Source organism: Stenella coeruleoalba (genome assembly GCF_951394435.1).
Source record: "Stenella coeruleoalba genome assembly, chromosome: 11".
In the NCBI taxonomy this organism is placed as follows: domain Eukaryota; kingdom Metazoa; phylum Chordata; class Mammalia; order Artiodactyla; family Delphinidae; genus Stenella; species Stenella coeruleoalba.
The window spans coordinates 81,846,504-81,874,502 of record NC_137157.1 but is presented as its reverse complement, the minus strand read 5'-3'; the positions used below and the strand labels follow the sequence as shown (position 1 = coordinate 81,874,502).

Below are 27,999 nucleotides of genomic sequence, written 5' to 3'. Positions count from 1 at the left end.
AAAGCCTGTTATGTAAATTCCTCTGGCACCCTCTCCAGGCTGATAGGGTCTAAACTTGTCTCTGGCAATTAACCTTTAACCTTTGTCCCTCCTAGTAGAGAGGGGAGGAAAACACTTTTGAAAGTTTATGCCCTGCTTTTAGGCAAATAGGAGGAGGGTAAGGACCTTTTCTTGCATCTTTTTAATTGTTTTCAGCTCAAAATAATTCTTATGCTAAAGTGACAGATTTTGGGGTGGCATATCCTGCTAACCTTCATTATAAAAGATCAAAAGTGGTTTAACACAAAATTTAATAACTGACAAATTAATTTTTTTAAATTGGACATTATGGAGCTAAAAATCTGAAAGAAGTAAAATGTTAAAAAAATAAATTTTGGCCCATATATGAAATGAAAGCTAATTTTTTTTTTCAACAAAAATAGGCCCAGCTTATAGAAAAACAGGGATGGAGGTTTGAAAGTGAAGAAACTGGACTGGATAATCTTTGTGTTCAGACATTTTACAGGGAAATTCTATGATCTCATAAATCTCAGTGCACAATCAGGGGATATCTGATGTCACATACCATCATTCCCACCTTTCACCAAAATTCTTTCAATAGAGTGTAATAGATAAGAAGAGGAAATCAGACCCTTACAGGTTCCATCCTTGACTAGCTGTGTGACCTCATACAAGATATGCTAATTAACATCTCTAGTCTCAGTTCCTTCCTCAACAAATGCATATAATAGTAGTATCTATCTTCTACAGTTTGGGGGAGCTGTGATTTAATACAAGAAAGGAGTTTAGAACTGGTGCCAAGCCCATAGTAAAAATTCAGGAACTGTTAGTCTTATTATTTATCATTACAATTTTCCTCTCCCATTAAAGGAAGCACACTGAGATGGCACTGAAAATAAGTGGAAATATCCAGAGAAAATTCCAGTTAAGCAATTGCCCCCTTTTCCTTGTATACATTCAATAAAATGTATACCTTAAGTAATTTTCAAATGTTTCTAGCTAATAGTCCATTTACCTGAAAAGAAAGTCAGAAAGAATACTGTGTCCCAATTTAGACTATTTATGATATATATTATTTGGGGATCACCATGTAGAAACCTTGGTATTATTGACACAGTTTCATGAATGGAATATATTATCATATTTCTAACAGGAAAATTATCTCATAAGGATTACAGAAAAATTATAAAGATATAAACCTAGTTGACCGCTGACACAAAAGTGTATTGGAAAAAGTGAAGTAGACAAGAAGCCTGTTATAAAAAAATATGCTAAGAAATATATAAAAAGTATATTCCTTAGAAGTTACTGGGAAAGAAGCATAATGATAAAGTTAGTGGAAAACACGTATATAAATCTCAAACCAAAAGATTTTCAAATTAGACATCACTATCATTTTGACATATTAAAACTATATCCAGTTTCTACTTGCCAGGATAAGACTGAATACAGAAGTGTTGAAAAATTTCTGATCATGTACGTGTGCTTGAGAATGTTCAATGCAACACTGCTTGCAATAATAAAAAAAATTAGAAATAACCTTATTGTCTACTAATAAGGATTTAAATAATGTCCCATTATTGGATGACATTATACAGATACTTTAAAAAGTAAGGTTACCAATGTGCTCTGACTTAGAATCTTGTTGAATATTATTCATTTAAGCAGAATATATATTGTGTTCTATGTATGTATGTACAATGACAAATACTGTTAGGTGAAAAAAAGTAATTTTCAACAAAAACATCTGTATGATATGATCCCATGGTTTTATTTAAAACCAAAAGAGAGAGAAACAGAGACAGAGAGAGAGATTGCACAAATTTTAAAAAGTTGTTAACATTGGTTACATCAGAAGAGGGATGAGGAAGAATTTTCACTTTATACTTCTGCAACATCCTAGTTTTTTTTTTTTTTTACAATGTCCCTGCATTTCTTTTGTAAGCAGAAAAATCCCAATAAAATTAAATTCTAAAAATGTAATTTAGAGGAATACCTGCTGAAACTGTTTCACTTAATAATTTCATCTCCAGTTCATATTTTGTGGCTTCAGATTCTTCCTGGACAGAACTCTACAGAGAACACAAGGACAGATGCGTGTGATCGTCAGTGTCTGCTGCAGCCCAGATTCACTCTCTTCCTGTTCCAGTTCCCACTAGATTTCTGCTACCTTAATTCCAGGGCCTCAGATGGACACTTGCTCTGGCCTAAAACTGGATTCAAAAACAATATTTAAAAAATTAATTTAAATGAGAGCCCATCTCCACAGAACCTCACAAGGGCAGGAGCTAGCCTGCTCAGATTCTTTGCTGAAAACCCCTAAGTGTAAAATAGAGAGACTAGGAAGCAATGCAAGCTATAAAAATTTTGTATTTGCATTTTGGTTTTAGCCAAGTTTTAGATTTTGCTTGATTTTGGCAATAAACTCTCTGATAGACTAATTCCAAAGCCTGCTTTTGGGTAAGCCTCTGAGGGGAATTAAAGATGCTATGTACCAAGTAATGTAGACGATATCATTACATCCTGGTGTAGTAAAAAGAATACTACAAAAAGAGGACATAGGAATTTATATTTAAATCTGCCACTAACTTACCTTTGTGACCTTGAGCAAGTCATTTAACCATTATGGACCTCAAATGCCTGATCTAACAACCCATTTGGTATGTAACTGTGTGCCAGACATATTATACCTCTTGTAAACAATCCTAAGAGATAGCTATTATTTTCATTTTACAAAGAAGGGAACTGAAGCTTAGGGAGATGACTGGTCTAAGGGTCAAACAAAATAATAAAAGTAAAGAATTTTGTACGCTGTAAAGTACTAGATAAATGCAGTATTATGAAAATTTGGTATGTGTGTGCTAATATTTGCAAACTGGATCACATCCAGCAAACTCCATTTGATCTCAAATACCACCTGTACTTTTCTACAACAATAAAAGAACCTTATATCGGAATTCTAGTCAGAAGCTTAATGCCAGTTCATCCCACCATGCCTCTCACCCTCATCCACCATACAAAGCCAAGTCCCCCTTAGTAAATTATCTTTTCCCTACTCTCATCACGATATTGCCCTGTATCTTCCTCTTGACCAGTTTTAACACTATGCATTCTCTGCCAGCTCTTTCCATCAGGCCTCTGACACTTCTCACTTATTAACTCATTCATTCAAAGAATTTTTATTGAGTGCCTAAATTGTACAGGCATCCGTAGATGCTAGAAGCAAAAGGAAAGAAAAGACAAGGTCCCTGACTTAAGGAGCTGCCAGTCTATTAGGAAAGCAGGCAAACGAATAGGCATAATACCATTCGTGGGTGCTGTAGTGTAGTAAGGGGTCCACAATAGAACAGAAAGGAAGAAGAGTTAATTCTGTGGGAAAAATAGTCTGTGGGTGGTGAAAAAAGGAAACGCTACCCAAAGGTGGTAAAGTTTGAACTAAATCTTGAAAGATAATTAGGTCTTCCCCAAAATGGTGGGAGGGAATTTTAATGAGTGAAGGCAGAAAGGTATGAAGCAAAACAGGGTTACAAGCACCCCTGAGTAGTCAGGCATGGTTGGAATGAGACAGGCTGGGAGGGTGTAAAGATTTGAAGCTGGAGAGAGGCAGGCCAGCCTGTGGAGAGCTTTGGATGCCACTCTAAAGACCAGAACTTCCTCTGTGGGTAAAAGAGGGCCCCAAAAAGATTTTTACTAGGAAAGTAACATGAAGAAATTTGCATTTGGAAAGAGTATTCTGGTGCCCACCTGATGAATGTATTGCTTTGTAAAGAGTAAGAAGTGCAAGGTAAGAGGATCAGGGCCTAACTCAAGATAGAAGCAATCAGGACCATTAGAAGGAGCATATGTGAGAGATGATAAGGAAGTAAATCACATAACTTGGATGGCAACTGGATATAGAAGTAAGGCAACGGACAGGCAAAGACTGATTTACAGATGCTTGGCTTAGGTAATAAGATGGATGGTGGTAACAATTACCAAGAAAAGAAAAGGAAGAATAGGTTTGGGGAAAAAAAGTAGTGAATTTGATTGTGGATATGTTCCATTTGAGGTGCCCATGGAACATCTAGGCAGCCTTTGATATTATCTACCATTAAAAAGCCAGTTGCATTTCTTTCTTACAGGAAGGATTTTCTCCAACAATAATATCAAAGATGTCAAACCAACAAGTGAGTCAGCCTTTCCAATTCACATCTTCAAAGAGTTGAGAATTCTTCAGCATGTAGATCAAACTGGTTTTCTACCTTGCAGGGAGTCCAAGAATTTAGACTTTCTCAACAGAACGTTCCCCTTAATAACCACAGTACTTCAGTATGCAACAACAAGAATTTATCAGTGTCCGTATTATCACATAACAGAATAATCTTGTATTTAAGTCAACACATTGCCTTTATATAATTCATAATTTTTATAATTCTATGTTACTCTTTAGTTCAATTGACTCTTTTTGAAGTTAGACTTCTGGAGGAAGGAAGCAATGGGTCAATTTACATTCTGATGCAAGTTCCTTAATCTTAATAACTATTCTAGAATGTTTTCCTGTCATTGCAGCTAGCACATACTCCTGCACAATAATTAAACTCCAAACCACATTTATTGATACTATAAGCCTTCATAGTTTTATACATTCTAAAACTCCTTGTGTTTGTTGGCAATGTAACCGAAAGAAAATACTTCTTTCTTCATATTGATATCATGTTTATATCTGCTAATGAAAAGTCCTCTTTCATCATAATTGTTTTAGAAATTTTTCCATGTATTTTTTTTCTTCTAGCTAAACTTTAATAGTGTTTTGTCAAGTCTCAACAGTTACCAACTGGAATTTTTATTTGAATTGCACTAAATTTATAGATTTATAATAAATCTATCTAAAAAATAACATTTCATAAAACTGTTTGCCTGGAAATGTTGACAGAGTATGAAGCAGAGAAGGTAGTTAAAGTATAACTTTTCAATGACACCTTGGTTCAACAGGTATAGGAAATGGCTTATAACAGGGAAGAACTTCACAGAACACAAGCAATTTTTCATTGTAACTTGATTAATGTACAGTTATTGTAGTGTGGAAATTCTTTTAATATATGTGTAATTTGAATTTGATACAAAAACATAACCTGGGTCATGAATAAGATCATGGAAACAGACTAGAAATTCCAGAAACAGATCTCAGGATCCACTTGGGAATTTAGCATATGGCATTTCAGATCAATAGAAAAAGCCTACGTTTATATGGTAAGTGTTTTGAGACAGCTGGCTAAGATCTGAAATAAAATAAATTTAGATTCTCCCCATTTTACACTAAAATAAATTCCAGATGGATAAAAGATTTAAATGTGAAGGCATAACTAAACCAATCAAAAGCCACAAAAATCATGAAAATATTAGAAGAGAACATGGGAGACTTGATATCAATAATTATCAATGGGGCTTCCCTGGTGACACAGTGGTTGGGAGTCTGCCTGCCAATGCAGGGGACACGGGTTCGCGCCCTGGTCTGGGAAGATCCCACATGCCGCGGAGCAACTGGGCCCGCGAGCCACAATTACTGAGCCTGCGCGTCTGGAGCCTGTGCTCTGCAACAAGAGAGGCCGTGATAGTGAGAGGCCCATGCACCGCGATGAAGAGTGACCCCCGCTTGCCACAACTAGAGAAAGCCCTCGCACAGAAATGAAGACCCAACACAGCCATAAATAAATAAATTTAAAAAATTATCAATGAAATAGGTGATCTTGATATTGGACATCCGCAAAATGTCAGTACTGAATACTGTACAGATTTGATAGAATGTCTTGAGTTTTACTGTCCGTCAAGAGAATATCTACACAAAGGAAGTTCATTGATCTGAAATCCAATGTTTTCATCATCAAAAGATAATTTAACTACAGGTTCAGAATAAAGTGTTGGAATTGGCTCTTGATAAGGAATTGAAGATGACTTTTGAAAATTCAGCATCGTATGCTTCATTTTGTACAAAAGATAAGAATGGTTACCCTGAGTGGGCCGAAGCCTCATTCATTCCTGTGGCTTTAATACCATCTATAGGCCGGTGGTTCCCAAATCCATGCTAGTGATGATCTTCAGACCACATACACTGTGCTGCTCAGCCCTGGAAAGACACAGTCCACACACACACGGTGGCTGGATCTGATTTTCCTCAGAACTCCTGATTCACGTTTGCCTACTTGACATTTCCATTTGTGTGTTCCACACTTACCATGTCCCCACCAAAATCCTCTGGTTTCTGTCACTCTCAACCAATTCAGCCCATACCTGTCCATCTCAGTAAATTGCGCTACCATCTTCTTAATTCCCCAAATCAAAACTCAGCAGGATTTGTTTATTTTACCTCCCAAACATATCCAGCTTTCCATGTCTCTTACTACCACCTTTGTCCGAGCCACCATGACTTCTCATGCCTTTCTAGTACTACTGAACTCAATACCATGCTACTACTCTGGCCCCTCACAATTTTTTAATCTACGTAATGGCCAGAATAACCTTTCAAGGTGATAAATCATGCCATTCTCATACTTAGAGCCCTCTAATGCCTTCCTACTGCATTTACAATAAAATCTTAACTTCTTCTTCTGGCCGACAAAGCCCTGCTTCACCTCGCTTCTGCTTTTCTCTCTGACGTCATCACATATCACTCTCCTCTTTGCCCACTGTACCTCAGTCCACTGGCCTTCTTCCTGGGCTTCACTCCTGTCTTATGACCTTTGCAGTAATTTTACCCTCAGATCAGAATATTTCTACCCTAATAATTACATAGCTGATTCCTTCTGGTCATTTGGGTTTCAGCTTAAATAATAACTCATCATACAAGCCCTCCCTAAACACCCAATCTAGTTACCACCCTGATTAATTCTGTGCACGCCATTTATTAGTATCTGCTATTTTCCAGTTTTTTCTTATTTATTGTTGGTTTCTCCTGACTTGCAAGTAAATTGCGAGAGCAGGAATCTCATTTGTCCTTTACCACTGCCCTCTGAGGGCCAGAACAGTGCCTGGCATATAGAGGTAGGCATTCAATAAATATTTGCTGAATGAGTAAAGAAATAAGAACAAGGTCCAGGCTATGACCGGGGAAACAGGCTGAAGTAAGTCTGTAGGAAGTTAAAGGGTGATGAATGCTAACGCTAGGTTTTGCATGTCGGTTATCCTCATAGATTTTTAATTTATCCATGATGATGCCAAGAAGTCCCTGAATCTCTAAGGCTATTTATTTCATGCCTCCACACTTTTCCCTCTGAGCAGAACAATTTCCTTTCCTTCCCATCTCAACTCCTCCATGCCTATCAAAAGATTTAGCTCAAAGGTTACCTCATCAGAGAAGACTTCCGGTCTGTTCATTCTGTTTTTTTTTTTTTTTTTAAATTCATTTTGATCTCTTAACTCCCATGCCTAATATCTCTCATTGCACACATCAAAACGTACGGTAACTGTTACACTTATCCACAATCATGTCAAATTCCTCATAAAAGGCACTTAGTAAATTTTATATTTCATATGTGTTTTATATATTATATATACTCATATTTATATTAAATATATAATACATATACACCCATATTTATGTTAAATCTGGTATCTGCTTATTTATTTTTGGCCGCACTGGGTCTGTGTTGCTGTGCGGGGCTTTCTCTAGTTGCAGCGAGTTGGGGCTACTTTCCTTGTGGTGCGCAGGCTCCTCGTTGCAATGGCTTCTCTTGTTGCGGAGCACGGGCTCTAGGCACGCGGGCTCAGTAGTTGTAGCTCTAGAGTGCATGGGCTCTAGAGTGCAGGCTCAGTAGTTGTGGCGCATGGGCTTAGTTACTCCGCAGCATGTAGGATCTTCCCGGACCAGGCCTTGAACCCACGTCCCCTGCATTGGCAGGTGGATTCTTAACCACTGCGCCACCAGGGAAGCCCGATAAAGACTAGTTTTAACTTGAACTTTAAAAAGTTCAAAGGTCCATTATATCATGCATGCCCCTTAGATCACCAAACTATTTCTGAAGATAATTATTATTTTTAAAAAGCAACATTTCTCATATTTTGCTACACTGAAATTAGACTTTTCGAAAAATTTTCTAAGATATATTAATTGGAAAGACAGTATTAGCCAATACTAACATTATTGTAAATATTATTATTACACATTTAAATGAACTAAAATATGGTATTAAGAGCCCTCTGGTGGCAAAATTCTTAACAGATCCATGAAAAAGAAAGACAATTTGGACCATCTTCTAAACCTAAGAGATTTAATTTTTAAACTAACAAAGTACTAAATACTTGGTATTTGTAATCACATCACATATCAAGCATAATTCAAGTATTTTGGGCCATAGATCCTGCATTATTATACTAATATTTGCCTTGCAATCAGCCTCCAAATTTATTAAAAAGATACAAGAAATGTAATATTATATTACAATATGCCAACCTAAAATTATAAAAATAAGCAGCTTATCCTAAAGAAAAAATTTTAAAAATAGAGAAATCTCTTCCTCTAAAGCCAAAACACAGTAAATTTGCCTACTGATCCTACAGGTAGTCCCTAATTTACACACACTCACACAAACACATATACACATACACATACAAGTTAAATTTCATCAATTTATATGCCAGTTTAAAAAATGTATACCATATTTTACCATACCAAGAAAACAGTGTTATGAGTGACATTTAAGGTTATGATAGTTTCTATTTTGCCGTGATTATAAAGGAATACAAATCTCACCACTGCCCATAAACATTGCTTCACATTCTGAGTTCCAACCGGACTGCAAGAAGCACACTTCTCCTGAGGCCGCTGTGGGGTTGGAAGTGAAGCCTTCCTATCACCACCTGTACTAGGCCAGATCACCCCAGGGCACAACTGCTGAGGAGAGGGTCCCAAGAATCCCTAGTGACAAGCTTGTAGATTCCCTAAAGTGACAGAAATGGTTCCCAGCACACCCAACTGGAACTGAGAGTCTTAAGTGTCTCAAAAACACAGGATAATTTTAATGTGGGGACTGGTTGAATTCTTTGATACGAGTGATTGTTCTTACACAGGTTGTTCACAACAAATCAGACTCAAGTTAGGGCCTACGTTTAATCACTTAACCGTCCATTCATTCGCTTATTCCTTCATTCATTCAATAAACATTTATCGAAACTCTATCGCGTACCAGGCCCTGTGCTTACTGTAAATATGAAATCTATCCTTATCCTCCTAAATGATTCATATCCTAAATATGAATATCCTTATCCTCGTCCTCGAGATCATAATTCAGTGTTTAAATTAAGAATTTTAATAATTAAACAGAATGATAAAAGCATAGTAAAGATACATCTAATTTAGCCTGAAAATAAGGGGAGAACTTTGTGGAGGTAAAATTGGAAGTGATAAAATAAAATTTATATTTTAAAGCAGGACAAGAAAATTTAAGCATAACATATTCCCTGCCTGTATTGGGCCCTCCCTAACGTACAATGTGCATCTGAGTTATACATTAGCCAGACATCCTCAAAGGTGGGAACGCCTGCCACAAAGATCAATGTTTTTATCCTTTCTTCTCATGTCAGCAAAGTAACTTCTTAGATTAGCATTCTTTCACAACTCTGTAAGGGGTCACGGTGATTTACTGCTCACTTTGTACATGCTTACCTGGATTATGTATCTTTGGTGAACTTTATGTAAAATGTCAGTGTGTGATTTTGATGTACAATCCTTTGTCTTGAAAATGTATATGACTGTGCCTTCGACTTCTAACAAGTGGAACAGTTCTCAGACCTCCTGAGAGTCTGTCTCCCAGGTTATAATTCTCAGTTTGGCTCAAATAAAATTCTATTTTTTCTTCTTCACTTGATTGTTAATTGAATTTTTGTCAACAAAGGTTAAGTCTTAAAAGACAAGTAGATGTTAGGTAAAGTGGATGAGGATGACGGGAGGAAGGGAATTTCACAAGGACAGAATATTTATTGAAAATTCAAACAATATAGAACTGTAAAGAGAATAAAATATCACTGATAGTATATCATCATCCCATCCTTCTCACACTCCCTCCCCGCCGCTCCAAGATAGCCACTGTTTGGATAAGCAGGCTGCCAGATTGTTTTCTACGATTTCACAAATAAGTATTTTTTTTCCCTTACAAAAACAGAACCCTATTGCAAATATAGTTTTGTATCTTGAAAAAAATATCTTAACAATGCATCTTAGGTATTTTCCCATATAAAAGTATATACGTTCTAGTCCAAGATGGCGATGTAGGAATATCCTGAAGCCACCTCCTCCCACAAACACGTTCAATCTACAGCTGCATACGGAACAATTTTCTCTGAAAAAACCCCGAAAACTAGCTGAGTGACTCCTACACATCGGGTGAATGGGAAAAAGCCCATACAGAAGCAGGTAGGAGAGGCTGGGACACAATCTCGCCATAAACCCACCCCTGTACAGCAAATCACAATCAGGAGGGAACTTACAAACATGAGCTTCTCCCCAAGGAACAAAGAGTTTGAACTGCACGTCAGGCCTCAACTTTTAAGACTTGCACCTGAGAAACTAGCCCCCAAAACATCTAGCTCTGAAAGTCAAGAGGGCTTGCTTCCACCAGACCCAGAAGGCTATGCAAACTGAGAAGAAGTTTTTAAAAGGCCCCTGTGTGCAGACTCACCTGCCCCAGGGCCCAGGGCAGAGGTGGCCAACTGAAAAGCAACCCGACTTTCTGTGAAAGAGGCTTATTTGATTATCTTAAAGCGTAGGCCTGAGGGGTAGGCATCTACTATTTAACACACAGCTAGGGGGCCTACTGAATTACTCTCCAAAAACAAGAGGCCAGCAGGTACCATATCTTTGTGCTCTCCTTCTATTTTGGCCCAGATCACCAGGATCTCCCAAAAAGGAGCTTGTATCACCCAGCGGACACCTCTTGCTCACCTGTCTCTGGTGGCCGGTGGGGCTCACATTCACAGGTCCCAGGGACTGAAACAAATGAAGAAAGAGCTCTTAACTGGCTACCACCCCCAGGGCACAGCAGAGAGGCGACACACCCAGGAGCTCAGTCTTTCTGTGAAAGAGGCCTATTAGTTTATCTTCATAGCTGTGGCTTGAGGGGTAGGCTTCTAACTGAACACACATCTAAGGGCCCACTGTAATCTTCCCTAGAGACCTCAGAAGGAAGGCACTATCTCTCTTGAGCACCAGTGTTTCCCAGGGGAAGCTTCTACATGTGTCTGGTGCCCTGGTTTCTACATTTGGTACCCTGGTTTTGCTGGCGGCTGCCCAGGGCCTGGCCCTTGATTGCCTGGTTCTGGTGGCCAGCAGAGCTTGCATTCATGAGTTCAACAGGATGGTAGCAAAGAAAGAAACAGTTCTTAACTGGCTATCACCTCAAGGCTCAACTCAGAGGGAGCAGAAGATCCCAGAAGACTATCTCCCAGTCCTCCCCTGAAAGATGCATACTTGTACACTTTAAAATTTGTTGCTTGAAGGTCTGGCTTCCAATCAGCCTGGACCTAGGTGTTCACTGAGCTCCTCCTTCCTTTTGGGACACTGACAGGTCTTGGCACAGCCTCAACAATTGGGAGCCACTAAAAATAAAGTAGGTGCTTGGACAATCACAAAGAATTGAGAGACAACCAAGGTAGTGTTGAAGGATATATTTCATCTCCTACACTAGACTACTCCTTCAATACTGGGAGAGGTGGCTGTTTTATCTAACCAATACAGAGAGTCAAGAAAAGTGAAGAAACAGACGAATATATTCCAAACAAAAGAACAAGATAAAACCTCAGAAAAAGACCTTAGTGAAACAGATGAGTGATTTACCTGATAAAGATCTCAGAACAATGGTTGTAGAGATGCTAACTGAGCCTAGGAGAAGAATAAAGGAACATACTGAGAATTTCAACAAAGATAAAATATAAGAAAGTACCAAATAGAAGTCATAGAGCCAAAGAATACAATAACTGAACTGAAAAGTACAATAGAGAAATTCAATAGCAGATTAGAGAAAGCTAGACAAAACGATCTGAGAACTCACAGACAAGGCAGTAGAACTCACCCAAGCAAAAAGAAAAATGAAAGATAGCTTAAGAGACTTATGGAACAACATCAAGCAGACCAACATTTGCATTATGGGGGTCCCAGAAGGAGAAGAGAGAGACAAGGGGGCAGAAAACTTATTTGAAGAAATAATGGATGAAAACTTCCCAACCTGGGGAAGGAAACAGACATTCAGATCCAGGAAGCTCAGAGAGTACCAAAAAAGATAAATTCAAAGAAACCCACACGCAGACATTTTATAATTAAAGTGTCAAAAGTTAAAGACAAGGAAGAATCTTAAAAAACATCAGGAGAAAAGCAACTTTTTACATACAAGGGAACCCCCATAAGATTACCAGTATATTTTTCAGCAGAAAATTTACAGGCCAGAAGGGAGTGGCATAATGTATTCAATAAGCTAAAAGAAAAAAAACAAACAAACACAAAAACCGAAGCAAGAATACTCTACCCGTCAGTGTTTTCATACAGAATTGAAGAACAGAAAAAGAGTTTTCCAGACAAGCAAAAGCTAAAGGAGTTCATCATCACTAGACCAGTCTTACAAGAAATGTTAAAGGGACTTCTTTAAACTGAAATGAAAGGGTGCTAATTAGTAACAGGAAAACATATGAAAGTATAAAGAAAAATATATGTAAAATTCAGAATAATGTTGTAAAAATGGTGGGTTAATCACTTATAAAGCTAGTATGAATGTTAAAAGACAAAGTAGTAAAAATAAATATAACTACAATATTTTGTTGAGAATAACACAAGATAAAAATATGTAAATTATGACATCAAAAACATAAAACGTGGTGGGGGGTAAAAGTGTAGAGCTTTAGAATACATTCAAACTTAAATTGCTATCAATTTAAAATAGATTGTTATAAATATAAGTTGTTTTATGTAAGTCTTGTGGTAACCACAAAGCAAAAAACCTATTGTAAATACACAAAAGACAAAGATAAAAGAATCTAAGCATACCAGTACAGAAAATCATCAAATCGCAAAGAAAGAGAACAAGAAAAGAAGAAAGGAACAGAGGAATTACAAAACATCCAGAAAACAATGACCACAATGGCAGTAGGTATATACCTATCAATAAATACCTTAAATGTACATGGGGTAAATTCTCCAATCAAAAGACACAGACTGGCTGAATGGATAAAAACACAAGACCCAGCAATGTGCTGCCTGTAAGAGACTCACTTTAAATATAAAGACACACACAGACTGCAAGTGAAAGGATAAAAAGGGATATTCTATGCAAACAGAAACCAAAAGAAAGCTGGGGCAGCTATACTTTTATCGCCAAAAATAGACTTTAAGAAAAAGGGTGTAATAAAAGACAAAGAAGGTCATTACATAATGATAAAGGAGTTAATCTAATAAAAGAATATAACATTTGTAAATATTCACACACCCAACATAGGAGCACCTAATACATATAGCAAACAGACATAAAGGGAGAAACAGAAAGCAATACAATAGTAGTAGGAGACTTTAACACCCTACTTTCATCAATGGATAGATCATCCAGACAGAAACCAGTAAGAAAACATTGGCCTTAAACAACACATTAGACAAGATAGACTTAACAGACATGTACAGAATATTTCATCCAAAAGCAACAGAATACCCTTCTTTCTCAAGTGCACATGGAACATTCTCCAGGGTAGATCATATGTTAGGCCACAGAACAAATCTTAATAAATTTAAGAAAACTGGAATCATATCAAGCATCTTTTCGGATGCTTGATATGATTCATACCAACAATGGTATGAAACTAGAATACAGTTACAAGAAAAACACTAGAAAATTCACAAACATGTGGGGCTTAAACAACATGCTACTGGACAACCAACAGGTCAAAGAAGAAATCAAAAAAATATCTCGAGACAAATGAAAATGGAAATATAAAATATATCAAAACTTACGGGATAAGGCAAAAGAGGCTGTAAGACAGAATTTCACAGCGATAAATGCCTACATCAAGAAACAAAAAAGATCTATAAACTACCTAACTTTACACCTCAAGAAACTAGAAAAAGAACAAATGAGGGCTTCCCTGGTGGTGCAGTGGTTGAGAGTCCGCCTGCCGATGCGGGTGACGCGGGTCCGTGCCCCGGTCCGGGAGGATCCCACATGCCGCGGAGCGGCTGGTTCCGTGAACCATGGCTGCTGAACCTGCGCGTCTGGAGCCTGTGCTCCGCGACGGGAGAGGCCACAGCAGTGAGAGGCCTGCATACCGCAAAAAAAAAAAAAAAAAAAAAAAGAACAAAGGAAGCCCAAAATTAGTAGAAGGAAGGAAATAACAAAGATCAGAGCAGAAATAAATGAAATAGAGACTAAAAAGACCACAAAAAGATCAATAAAACTAAGAGCTTTTTTTTTTTTGGCAAAGATAAACAAAATTGACAAAGCTTTAGGCAGATTTACAAAGAAAAACCCTAACCCTAACTCGTAACCCAGGCCCTCCACCCAAACCCAAACCCCAAACCTAATCCCTGGCTCATACCTATAACCTTACCTGTACTATAAACCCTAACTTGACCTTAACCAAAAAGCCATAAAGTCATATAACCATATAGCTATAGTCATAAACCATAACCATAACCAGAAATTGAAACCAGAACCATAATCCATAAATTATAACCAGAAACTGAAATCAGAACCACAAACCATAATTTATAACCAGAAACAATATACATAACCAGAAACCACATCCATAAGCCATCAACCATAACCATTAACTATAACCATAACTAAAATATAAACCATAAATTATAAACCATATACTATAACCATAAACTCTAACCTTAACCCAGCCCCAGGTCAGCTCCCATACAAGCCCCAGCCCTAGCCTTAGTCTGCTAAACCAGCTGTTCCTAACCTTTCTGGCACCAGGGACCGGTTTCGTGGAAGACAATTTTTCCATGGACGGGAAGGGGAAGGGGGGCGGGGGGGGATGGTTCAGGCGGTAATGCAAGCACTGGGGAGCAATGGCAAGAGGCAGATGAAGCCTGGCTTGCTTACCTGCCGCTCACCTCCTGCTGTGCAGCCGGTTCCTAACAGGCAGCAGACCAGTAGCAGTCCGTGGCCCGCGGGTTGGGGACCCCTGCTCTGAACCACTGACACCAACCCCAATCTAATCAAATCATACAAAGACATTATAAAAAGAAAACTACAGATCAACACTCCTTCTAAATATAGATGTAAGAATCCTTCACAAAATAACAGAAATATGAAACCAACAGCATATTGAAAAGATTATGCACCAAAAGCAAGTGTCTCTACACCAGAAATTCCAGGTTGTTAATATACTGAACCAAGCGATGTTATAGATTATTAAATTAAAACCATGTAGTGTAATACATGACAATTATTACATGATCATGTAACTTGATGCAGAAAAAGCTTTAAACAAATGCAAGTGCAATTTCATCATATAAACACAAAAGTAGGAGGAAAAGGACATTCATTCGATATGATACAAAGCATTAGACAAAACACACAGGAATATCATGCTCAATGTTGAGGACTGAAAGGTTTATTCCTGAATTCAGGAACAAGGCCACGTTGTTGGCTTTCACCATTGTTACAATATGGTACTGGAAATTCTACCCAGAGCAATGAGGAAAAACATAAAAGGCATCCACATATGAAAGGAGAAAGTAAAACCATATCTATTCACAGACACAGATGACAGCATCTTACATATATGTTTCCAAAGAATCAACAGAAAAATTATTTGAGCTAGTCAACTAATATCAGCAAAGTTAGAGGACAAAATATCAATACACAAAAATCTGTTTATTTGTATGTACTAGCAATGAATATTCTCAAAAGGAATTTAAGAAGACAGTTACATTTTAAATAATGTCAACACCAATAAAATACTTAGGAATAGATTTAATCAAGGTGCAAGACTGTACACTGAAAATCATAAAACATAGCTGAAAGGAATGAAAGAAAACCTAAATAATGTGAAGACATCCCATGGTGATGGAAAGACTTAATATTGTTAAGGTGGTAATAGTACATAATGCGGTCTACAGATTCAATGTGATTCCTATGAAAATTCCTGAAGGCTTTTGGGAAGAAATACACAAGCTTATCCTAACATTCATATGAAATTTCAAGGGACCCCAAAGAGCCAAAACAATCTCAAAAATCAAAGTTGGAGGCTCACGCTTCCCAATTTCACATGTTAGTACACAGCAACAGTAAATAAAACATTGTGATAGCGGCATAGAGATATACATATAGATCAGTGGAATTGAATGGAAAACTGAGAAATAAACACATCCATCTATAGTCAATTGACTTTTGACAAGGGTGGAAAACATTAAACTGGGGAAAGAATGATCTTGTCAACAGATGGTGCTAGGCAACTGGCTATCTATGTACCGAGGGATGAAATTGGACTCTTACCTCATACCACATACAAAAATTAACTCAAAATAGACAAAAGGCTTAGTCAGCCCTCCATATATATGGGTTCTGCATCCACAAATTCAACCAATTGTGGATCAAAAATATTCCAAAAAATAATTCTAGAAGGTTACAAAATGAAAAACTTGAATTTGCCTTGCTGGTAACTATTTACGTAGCATTTACAACATATTTACAACTATTTATATAACATTTACATTGTATTAGGTATTATAAGTAATCTTGAGATGATTTAAAGTATATGGGAATATGTGTGTAGGATATATGCAAATATTATGCTATTTTATATAAGGGACTTGACCATCTGTGAATTTTGGTATCCACAGGGCAGTCCTGGAACCATTCCTTCATGGATACCGAGGAATGACTGTATAAACTCTAGAAGAAAACATGGGGATAAATCTTCATGACCTTGGATTTAGCAATGGTTTCTTAGATCTGACACCAAGGCACAGGCAATGAAAGAAAAAAATAGATAAATTGGATTTTCTCAAAATTAAAAACTTTTGTGCATCAAAAGACACTATCCAGAAAGTGGAAGAAAGCCCACAGAATGGAAGAAAATATTTGCACATTTTAATAGATCTGGTAAAAGTCTGTTATCCAGAATATATCAAGAACTTTTACAACTCATCAACAAAAGACAAAGAAGCCAATTTTTTAAATGGACAAAGGACTTGAATAGACCTTTCTCCAGATGAGACATACACATGGTCCACAAGCACATGAAAAGATGTCAGATAGTAAAAATGGTGTGAGGCCATGGGCAATTATTAGGGTGGTAGCCTCTACAAAACTTCAAGGTGTTTGGATGAGGATAGCTACAATGACAAGTGCCACGTGGTTAACGGAGGAGTATCTGATGAGTGATTTTAAGTCTGTTTGGTGCAAACAGATTAAGCTGGTTATAATTATTCCTCATAAGGATAATATAAGGGATGGATCCACTCTGTAGTTTAAGGGGTTTAGGATTATTGTGATTTGTAGTATACCATAGCCACCAAGTTTGAGTAGTACAGCTGCAAGAACTACAGATCTGGAAGTGGGAATTCTACATGCCCCTTTGGCCATCAGAGGTGTAATCTGTAGAGGGGCATTTTTTACTGTAAAAGCTATCATGCATGCTAATCAGAGGAAAATATTGAATCAAGAGTTAGGTATTGTTTGGGCTCAGTACTGGATTATTACAAAGTTTAATGAACCTATAATATTTTGGATATATACTAGAGCAACTAGAAGTGGAAGAGATCATACTAGTGCGTAAAATAAAAAGTAAATTCCTGCAGTGAGTAGTTCTGTTTGGTTTCCTCAGCGAGAGAGAGTAATTAATGCTGGGACTAGTGTTTTTTCGAATAAGAATAGAATCAAATCAATCCTGTGGCAGTGAAAGTTATAATTAGGAATATCTGTAGCATAAATAGTATAGTGATATATAGGGGCAGTGATTTGAGCTAGTGATTCTTTAGATAGGAGGAATTGGCTGGCTATGAGTATTAGTGATGAGTCATGTCAAAGTAAAAGTGCTGATAGAGAATCAGAGAAGATTAATGAAAAGTTAAGGCTGTTGTCATTAAATTGGTTAAGAAGGAATATGCTAATAAAACTAGTAAACTGAAAGTGGTGGTATTAATTCAAATTATATATTTTTAATAATCATATTAGTGGTATTAATATAATAGGTGGCATAATAATTTTTAAAATTGGAGAAGGTTGAGATCTTGTACATAATCAATATCACAGCTGTTTGATACTATTACTAGCAGGGATAATCCTAGTGCGGCTTTGCAGGCTGTGAAAACTGGTAAGATGATGGGTCTTACGCTAGCTAGAGGGAAATGGATGTCTAGGGTTGCCATAATGAATAATGATATTATTCCTTCCAGAAATAGTAGGGAGGATATTAAGTGGAATTGGTATGTTAATACTCCCTAAGGGAAACTGTAAATGCTAGAATATTTACGTAGACAAAAGGAACTTGATAATTATGAATTTAATCATAATTTAATGAGCCAAAATACTTTGCTTTAATTTAAACTATCATATTTGGTCCACTCTAACCCCTTTTGAGTCCGCTTGTAGGCTAAACGTATTGCTAGGAGTAGCGCTATAATGAGTATTGTTATTAGATTGTTTGTTTGGGACGCTGAAGGTAGGGGCAGAAGGATCATTTCTAGGTCAAAGAGGAGAACCATAATGGACACTGTGAAAAATTTTATGAAAAAGCGTACGCATGCTGATCCTATAGTGTCAAATCCACATTTGTAAGGACTTGATTTTTCTGTGTGTTTAGTTGGGGAAGTTAGAATGTGATAAATACAAGTAATGAAACTTTTTTGGATGATGTCATCATTGATACATTGTTAGGATGTTGGTTAATAAGCCCAAGGGTAATAAAAATGTTGAGTTTAAATGGAATCATATGACTAGACCAGATGCTCTGTGAGGGGCTGAGAGGGCTCCTGTAAGAGGTCAGGGGCTGGGATTTACTATATGGAATGCATGGGTTTGGTGGGTCATTATGTGTCATTGTGTAAGCAGAGGCTTACTAGCAGGGTGCATATGTAAGCTTGAATAAGGGCTGCTGCAAATTCAAGGATCGTTGAGTAGAATGAGAATAACAAATGTAATGAAGGCTGTGGTAGGGATAATGCTTATTAGGGCCAGGGTTGCCCCTTCAATTAAATAAATTAATAGATGGCCAGCTGTGATATTAGTCATTAGTCATACAGCTAGGGCCATTGGTTGGACAAATAAGCCAACAGTTTCAATAATTACTAGCACAGGGAAAAGAGAAATTGGTGTTCCTTGTGGTAGAAAGTGGGCTAGAGATGCTTTTGTTTTATGGTGGAAGCATAATTACAGTTCCTGCTCATAAAGGGACTGCTATTGCCAAATCTATTGCAAGTTGTGTGGTGGTGTAATGAATGTGGTTGAGACCACTATTTATATTACAAACGAAAATTACCTCAAAATGGATTAAACATTTGAACATAGATCTGAAACCACAAAACTCCTAAAAGAAGACATAGGTGGGGTAAATTCCTTGACATCAGTCTTGGCGATGATTTTTTGGATTTGACACCAAAAGCAAATATAACAAAAGCAAAAATAAACAAGTGGGACAACATCGAACTAGAAAGCTTCTACACAGCAGAAGAAACAACTGACAAAATGAAAAGGCAACCTACCAAATGTGAGAAAATATTTGCAAATCAAATATCTGATAAGAAGTTAATATTCAAAATGCATAAAGAACTCATACAACTCAATAGCAAAAATGGGGCTTCCCTGGTGGTGCAGTGGTTAAGAATCTGCCTGCCAATGCAGGGGACACAGGTTTGATCTCTGGTCCGGGAGGGTCCCACATGCCATGGAGCAAATAAGCCCGTGCTCCACAACTACTGAGCCTGAGCTCTGAAGCCTGTAAGCCACAACTACTCAGCCCGTACGCCTGGAGCCTGTGCTCTGCAACAAGAGAAGCCACCACACTGAGAATCCCGTGCACCACAATGAGAAGTGGCCCCCACTCGCTGCAACTAGAGAAAGCCCGCGCACAGCAATGAAGACCCAATGCAGCCAGACAAACAAAAAGCAAAATGCCCAACATTCCAAATAAAAAATGGGCAGAGGATATGAATAGACATATTTCAAAGGAAGACATACAGATGGCCAAAAGGCACATGAAAAGGTGCTCAACATCACTAGTCATCAGGGAAATGCAAATCAAAACCACAATGAAATATCACCTGTTAGAACAGCTATTATCAAAAAGACAAGAAATAAGTGCTGGTGAGAATGTGGAGAAAAGGGAATCCTTGTGCACTGTTGGTGGGAATGTAAAATGGTGCAGCCACTATGGAAAACATTATGGAGTTTCTTCAAAACAATTAAAAATAAAACTACCATATGATCCAGCAATTCCACTTTTGGATATTTATCTGAAGGAAACAAAAATACTAACTCGAAAAGATGTATGTACCTCCATGTTCACTGCAGCGCTATTCACAATAGCCAAGACATGGAAGCAATGTAAGAGTTCATCAATGGATGAATGGATAAAGAAAATGTGATATATAGAGATAATGGAATAATATTCAGCCATAAAAAATACGGAAATCTTGCCATTTGAGACAACATGGTGGACCCTGAGGGCATTATGCTACGTGAAATGTCAGACGGAGAAAGACAAATACCATATGACCTCACTTTTTTGTGGAATCTAAAAAAAAACAAGTGAACTCAGATACAGGGAACAGATTGGTGGTTGCCAGTCTCAGGGGTGGAGGTGGACAAAATGGGTGAAGGTGGCCAAAAGGTACAAACCTCCAGTTATAAATAAATAAATTCTTGGGTTGAAATGTACAACATGGTGACTATAGTCAATAATACTGTATTTTATATTTGAAAGTTGGTAAGAGAGATCTTAAAAGTTCTCATCATAAGAAAAGAACTGCAGCTATATGTGATGATGAATGTTAACTCAACTTATTATGGGGATTATTTCACAGTATATAGAAATATCAAATCATTGTGTTGTACACCTGAAACTAATATAATGCCGTATGTCAGGTATATCCCAATAAAAGTTTTTTTAATTAAAAAAAGGATATAAAGTTTATATCATCATTTTGAAAGGCTACTACTTGACTGGATATTTTATAACTAATCTGTGGACTATATTCGCTAATACAAAAAAACTTCAATGAACATTGTAGCATTCATTTTTATTTACTTGTTCTATTATTTCATAATAATAAATCACTAAAATTAAAATCACTAATAGGTACATTTGCATAGTACCAAATTTCCCTTAAGACTGTACAAATTTTTTAACAACAGTATGTGAAAACGCCTGCAACCTCTCACGCTCAATCTGATAAGAAGTGATACAATGTCGGTTCGAATTTGATTATTTATTTAGTTATTTTTTCATATTTTTATTGACTAGTTGCATTTCTCTTCTCATCTGTCTACTCAAGCCCTTTGCCTAATTTTATATTAGGAAATTGTCTTACCAATTTGTATGAGTTCTTTTTTTTTTTATACAGCAGGTTCTTATTAGTCATCAATTTTATACACATCAGTGTATACACATACACTGATGTGTATACATGTCAATCCCAATCGCCCAATTCATCACACCACCACCACCACACCCGTTTTCCCCCCTTGGTGTCCATACGTTTGCTCTCTACATCTGTGTCTCAATTTCTGCCCTGCAAACCAGTTCATCTGTACCATTTTTCTAGGTTCCACATATATGCGTTAATATACGATATTTGTTTTTCTTTCTGACTTACTTCACTCTGTATGACAGTCTCTAGATCCATCCATGTCTCAACAAATGACCCAATTTCGTTCCTTTTTATGGCCGAGTAATATTCCATTATATATACGTAACACATCTTCTTTATCCATTCGTCTGTCGATGGGCATTTAGGTTGCTTCCATGACCTGGCTATTGTAAATAGTGCTGCAGTAAACATTGGGGTGCATGTGTCTTTTTGAATTATCGTTTCCTCTGTAGTGGAATGGCTGGATGATATGGTAATTCTATTTTTAGTTTTTTAAGGAACCTCCATACTGTTCTTCATAGTGGCTGTATCAATTTACATTCCCACCAACAGTGCAAGAGGGTATCCTTTTCTCCACACCCTCTCCAGCATTTGTTGTTTGTAGATTTTCTGATGATGCCCAGTCTAACTGGTGTGAGGTGATATCTCATTGTAGTTTTGATTTACATTTCTCTAATAATTAGTGATGCTGAGCAGCTTTTCATGTGCTTCTTGGCCATCTGTATGTCTTCTTTGGAGAAATGTCTATTTAGGTCTTCTACCCATTTTTGGATTGGGTTGTTTGTTTTTTTAATATTCAGCTGCATGAGTTATTTATATATTTTGGAGATTAATCCTTTCTCCGTTGATTCGTTTGCAAATATTTTCTCCCATTCTGAGGGTTGTCTTTTTGTCTTGTTTATGGTTTCCTTTGCTGTACAAAAGCTTTGAAGTTTCATTAGGTCCCATTTGTTTAGTTTTGTTTTTATTTACATTACTCTAGGAGGTGGATCAAAAAAGATCTTGCTGTGACTTATGTCAAAGAGTGTTCTTCCTATGTTTTCCTCTAAGAGTTTTATAGTGCCCGGTCTTACTTTTAGGTCTCAAATCCATTTTGAGTTTATATTTGTGTATGGTGTTAGGGAGTGTTCTAATTTCATTCTTTTACATGTAGCTGTCCAGTTTTCCCAGCACCACTTATTGAAGAGACTGTCTTTTCTCCATTGTATATCCTTGCCTCCTTTGTCATAGATTAGTTGACCATAGGTGTGTGAGTTTATCTCTGGGCTTTCTATCTTGTTCCATTGATCTATGTTTCTGTTTTTGTGCCAGTACCATATTGTCTTGATTACTGTAGCTTTGTAGTATAGTCTGAAGTCAGGGAGCCTGATTCCTCCAGCTCCGTTTTTTTCCCTCAAGACTGCTTTGGCTATTTGGGGTCTTTTGTGTCTCCATACAAATTTTAAGATTTTTTTGTTCTAGTTCTGTAAAAAATGCCATTGGTAATTTGATAAGGATTGCATTGAATCTGTAGATTGCTGTGGGTAGTACAGTCATTTTCACAATATTGATTCTTCCAATCCAAGAACATGGTATATCTCTCCATCTGTTGGTATCATCTTTAATTTCTTTCATCAGTATCTTATAGTTTTCTGCATACAGGTCTTTTGTCTCCCTGGGTAGGTTGATTCCTAGGTATTTTATTCTTTTTGTTGCAGTGGTAAATGGGAGTGTTTCCTTAATTTCTCTTTCAGATTTTTCATCATTTGTGTATAGGAATGCAAGAGATTTCTGTGCATTAATTTTGTATCCTGCAACTTTACCAAATTCATCAATTAGCTCTCGCAGTTTTCTGGTGTCATCTTTAGGATTCTCTATGTATAGTATCATGTCATCTGCCGTGATGACATGTTTTACTTCTTCTTTTCCAATTTGTATTCCTTTTTTTTTCTTTTCCTCCTCTGACTGCCGTGGCTAGGACTTCCAAAACTATGTTGAATAATAGTGGTGAGAGTGGACATCCTTGTCTTGTTCCTAATCTTAGAGGAAATGCTTTCAGTTTTTCACCATTGAGAATGATGTTTACTGTCGGTTTGCCGTATATGGCCTTTATTATGTTGAGGTAGGTTCCCTCTATGCCCACTTTCTGGAGGTTTTTATCATAAATCGGTGTTGAATTTTGTCAAAAGCTTTTTCTGCATCTATCGAGATGATCATATGGTTTTTCTTCAATTTGTCAATATGGTGTGTCACATTGATTGATTTGCATATATTGAAGAATCTTTGCATTCCTGGGATAAATCCCACTTGATTATGGTGTATGATCCTTTTAATGTGTTGTTGGATTCTGTTTGATAGTATTTTGTTGAGGAGTTTTGCATCTATATTCATCAGTGATATTGGTCTATAATTTTCTTTTTTTGTAGTATCTTTGTCTGGTTTTGGTATCAGGGTGGTGGTGGCCTCATAGAATGAGTTTGGGAGTGTTCCTTCCTCTGCAATTTTTTGGAAGATTTTGAGAAGGATGGGTGTTAGCTCTTCTCTAAATGTTTGATAGAATTCACCTGTGAAGCCATCTGGTCCTGGACTTTTGTTTGTTGGAAGATTTTTAATCACAGTTTCAATTTCATTACTTGTGATTGGTCTGTTCATATTTTCTATTTCTTCCTGGTTCAGTCTTGGAAGGTTATACCTTTCTAAGAATTTGTCTATTTCTTCCAGGTTGTCCATTTTATTGGCATAGAGTTGCTTGTAGTCATTTCTTGGATGCTTTGTATTTCTGCAGTGTGTGTTGTAACTTCTCCTTTTTCATTTCTAATTTTATTGATTTGAGTCCTCTCCCTCTTCTTCTTGATGAGTCTGGCTAATGGTTTGTGAATTTTGTTTATCTTCTCAAAGAACAGCTTTTAATTTTATTGATCTTTGCTACTGTTTTCTTTGTTTCTATTTCATGTATTTCTGCTCTGATCTTTATGATTTCTTTCCTTCTGTTAACTTTGGGTTTTGTTTGTTCTTCCTTCTCCAGTTCCTTTAGGTGTAAGGTTAGATTGTTTATTAGAGATATTTTTTTTGTTTCGTGAGGTAGGCTTGTATAGCTATAAACTTCCCTCTTAGAACTCCTTTTGCTGCATACCATAGGTTTTGGATTGTCGTGTTTTCATTGTCATTGATATCTACGTATTTTCTGATTTCCTCTTTGATTTCTTCAGTGATCTCTTGGTTATTTAGTAACATATTGTTTAGCCTTCATGTGTTTGTATTATTTACGTTTTTTTCCCTGTAATTCATTTCTAATCTCATAGTGTTGTGGTCAGAAAAGATGCCTGATATGATTTCAATTTTCTTAAATTTACTGAGGCTTGATTTGTGACCCAAGATGTGATCTATCCTGGAGAACATTCTGTGCGCACTTGAGAAGAAAGTGTAATCTGCTGTTTTTGGATGGAATGTCCGATAAATATCAATTAAATCTATCTGGTCTATTGTGTCATTTAAAGCCTCTGTTTCCTTATTTATTTTCATTTTGAATGATCTTTCCATTGGTGTAAGTGAGGTGTTAAAGTCCCCCACTATTATTGTGTTACTGTTGATTTCCCCTTTTAGAGCTGTTAGCAGTTGCCTTATGTATTGAGGTGCTCCTATGTTGGGTGCATATATATTTATAATTGTTATATCTTCTTCTTGGATTGATCCCTTGATCATTATGTAGTGTCCTTCCTTGTCTCTTGTAGCACTCTTTATTTTGAAGTCTATTTTATCTGATGTGAGTATTGCTACTCCAGCTTTCTTTTGATTTCCATTTGCATGGAATATCTTTTTCCATCCCCTCACTTTCAGCCTGTATGTGTCCCTAGGTCTGAAGTGGGTCTCCTGTAGACCGCATATATATGGGCCTTATTTTTGTATCCATTCAGCGAGCCTGTGTCTTTTGGTTGGAGCATTTAATCCATTCACGTTTAAGGTAATTATCAATATGTATGTTCCTATGACCATTTTCTTAATTGTTTTGGGTTTGTTTTTGTAGGTCCTTTTCTTCTCTTGTGTTTCCCACTTAGAGAAGTTCCTTTAACATTTGTTGTAGAGCTGGTTTGGTGGTCCTGAATTCTCTTAGCTTTTGCTTGTCTGTAAAGCTTTTGATTTCTCCATCCAATCTGAATGAGATCCTTGCTGGGTAGAGTAATCTTGGTTGTAGGTCCTTCCCTTTCATCACTTTAAGTATATTGTGCCACTCCCTTCTGGTTTGTAGAGTTTCTGCTGAGAAATCAGCTGTTAACCTTATGGGAGTTCCCTTGTATGTTATTTGTCGTTTTACCCTTGCTGCTTTCAGTAATTTTTCTTTGTCTTTAATTTTTGTCAATTTGATTACTATGTGTCTCGGTGTGTTTCTCCTTGGGTTTATCCTGTATGGGACTCTCTGCACTTCCTGGACTTGGGTGGCTATTTCCTTTCCCATGTTAGGGAAGTTTTCGACTATAATCTCTTCAAATATTTTCTCAGGTGCTTTCTCTCTCTCTTCTCCTTCTGGGACCCCTATAATGCGAATGTTGTTGCGTTTAATGTTGTCCCAGAGGTCTCTTATGCTGTCTTCATTTCTTTTCATTCTTTTTTCTTTATTCTGTTCCACAGCAGTGAATTCCATCATTCTGTCTTCCAGGTTACTTATCTGTTTTTCTGCCTCAGTTATTCTGCTATTGATTCCTTCTAGTGTAGTTTTCATTTCAGTTATTGTATTGTTCATCTGTTTGTTTGTTCTTTAATTCTTCTAGGTCTTTGTTAAACATTTCTTGCATCTTCTTGATCTTTGCCTCCATGCTTTTTCCGAGGTCCTGGATCATCTTCACCATCATTATTCTGAATTCTTTTCCTGGAAGGTTGCTTATCTCCACTTCATTAGCTGTTTTTCTGGGGTTTTATCTTGTTCCTTCATCTGGTACATAGCCCTCTGCCTTTTCATCTTGTCTATCTTTCTGTGAATGTGGTTTTTGTTCCACAGGCTGAAGGACTGTAGTTCTTCTTGCTTCTCGAGGGCAACCTTTTTATAATAAAGGACCGGGACTTCCCTGGCAGTCCAGTGGTTTGGAATTCACGCTTCCACTGCAGGGTGTGTGGGTTCAATCCCTGGTCAGGGAACTAGGGTCCCCCATGCTGTGCAGTGCGGCCTTTTCCCTTAGTGACATCACGTCCCAGCAGGTCCTGAGGAGACCAGGCTCCTGTTAGAGAGAAATGGACCCCATGATGTCCCAAAGCTGAAGCACCAGCAGGTCCTGAGGAGACCCGGCTTCCGTTAGTGTGGACTCGACCCCAAGTTGTCCCGAAGCCCAGCCGTCAGCATGGACTCAGTCCCACGTGTTCCAGAAGCCAAAGCCCCAGCGGGTCCTGAGGAGATGGGGCTTCCGTCAGCTGCGCCTGGAGACAATTCCGCAGCTATGAGTTCTTTATATTAGGATACTAACCATTTGTTTTATATGTTTAAATATTTTTCCCAGTCCATTGTCTTTCAAGTTTGTTTACAGTGAGGTTTATTTTGCTATACAAATGTCTGAATTCATAACCTCCTTTTCTTGTATGGTTTTGATGCACTAATAAGTAAGAAGGACCTTCTTAGTATATATGATAAAATAACTTCCCTACATTCTCTTCAAATACTTTTATTATTTTATGAGTCTTTGATTAGTTTTTTATATTAAAAAAAATAAAATCTGTTACTTTTTTTTACTCTGTAGAGGGAAGTATGAATGGAAATTTATTTCCTATCTTAGCTAGCGATCACAGTGCCAATCATTATATTAAACTTATCCTTTCTTTTGTGTTCTGGAACTTCTTTTACATAGATACTGGATCTCCTACTTTTTTCCCTATCTGTTTTACTTTTTTCCCCCATAAATTCCACCAAATTATCTTTATCCCCTTCTTTTGAGCTGCTGACTCTCTTTATAAATCCAATGATTTTTTTTTTTTTTTTTGCTACTCCACTTGTGGGATCTTAGTTCTCTGACCAGGGATGGAACCCGTGGCCCCTGCAGTAGGAGTGCAGAGTCCTAACCACTGGGATGCCAGGGAAGTCCCTCCACTGATTTTTGCTCCCTGAAGCCTACTCACATTTACAAAATGTGCTCTACAAATGTGCTCTGTTCAAAATTAGTGACAAGTGGAGGCCCAGCTGACAATTGTTTCTATCAGCTCTCTTTCCTTTCCTCCCCAGCTTAGCAGGGCAAGTGGTTCTGAGGTGGGAGATTGATTCTTCACTCTCTGCAGTTTACTGCCACTGTCTCCCCCCTGCCCCAACAATCCTCTTTCAGCACAGGAGATGGCTTTTCCCATCTGCCTCGGTACACTTAGGCACTACTATGGGATTCTTCTGCTTCTGTGGAAATCATCCTTACTTCAGCATTACTCATGTTAACTTTTCAGAATGCCGTGGAGGTTTTGGAAGGATGGGAGAGCACACATCCATAAGCATAAGCAACTAC

At 37.4% G+C, this 27,999-nt stretch overlaps 1 protein-coding gene across 4 annotated transcripts in view; it reads right to left on the bottom strand.

The window, feature by feature from the left end:
- The window catches only part of DNAI7 (dynein axonemal intermediate chain 7), a 73,153-nt gene that overhangs the window by 11,570 nt on the left and 33,584 nt on the right, over positions 1-27,999 (bottom strand). For 3 of the 4 annotated variants that reach the window (XM_079936410.1, XM_079936411.1, XM_079936412.1), the window contains one exon: positions 1,997-2,072. The exons of the other annotated variant lie outside the window; for it this stretch is intronic. In XM_079936410.1, the coding sequence (XP_079792536.1) occupies positions 1,997-2,072 (76 nt within the window). The remainder of the gene's footprint in view (positions 1-1,996; positions 2,073-27,999) is intronic. 4 annotated transcript variants of the gene reach the window in all.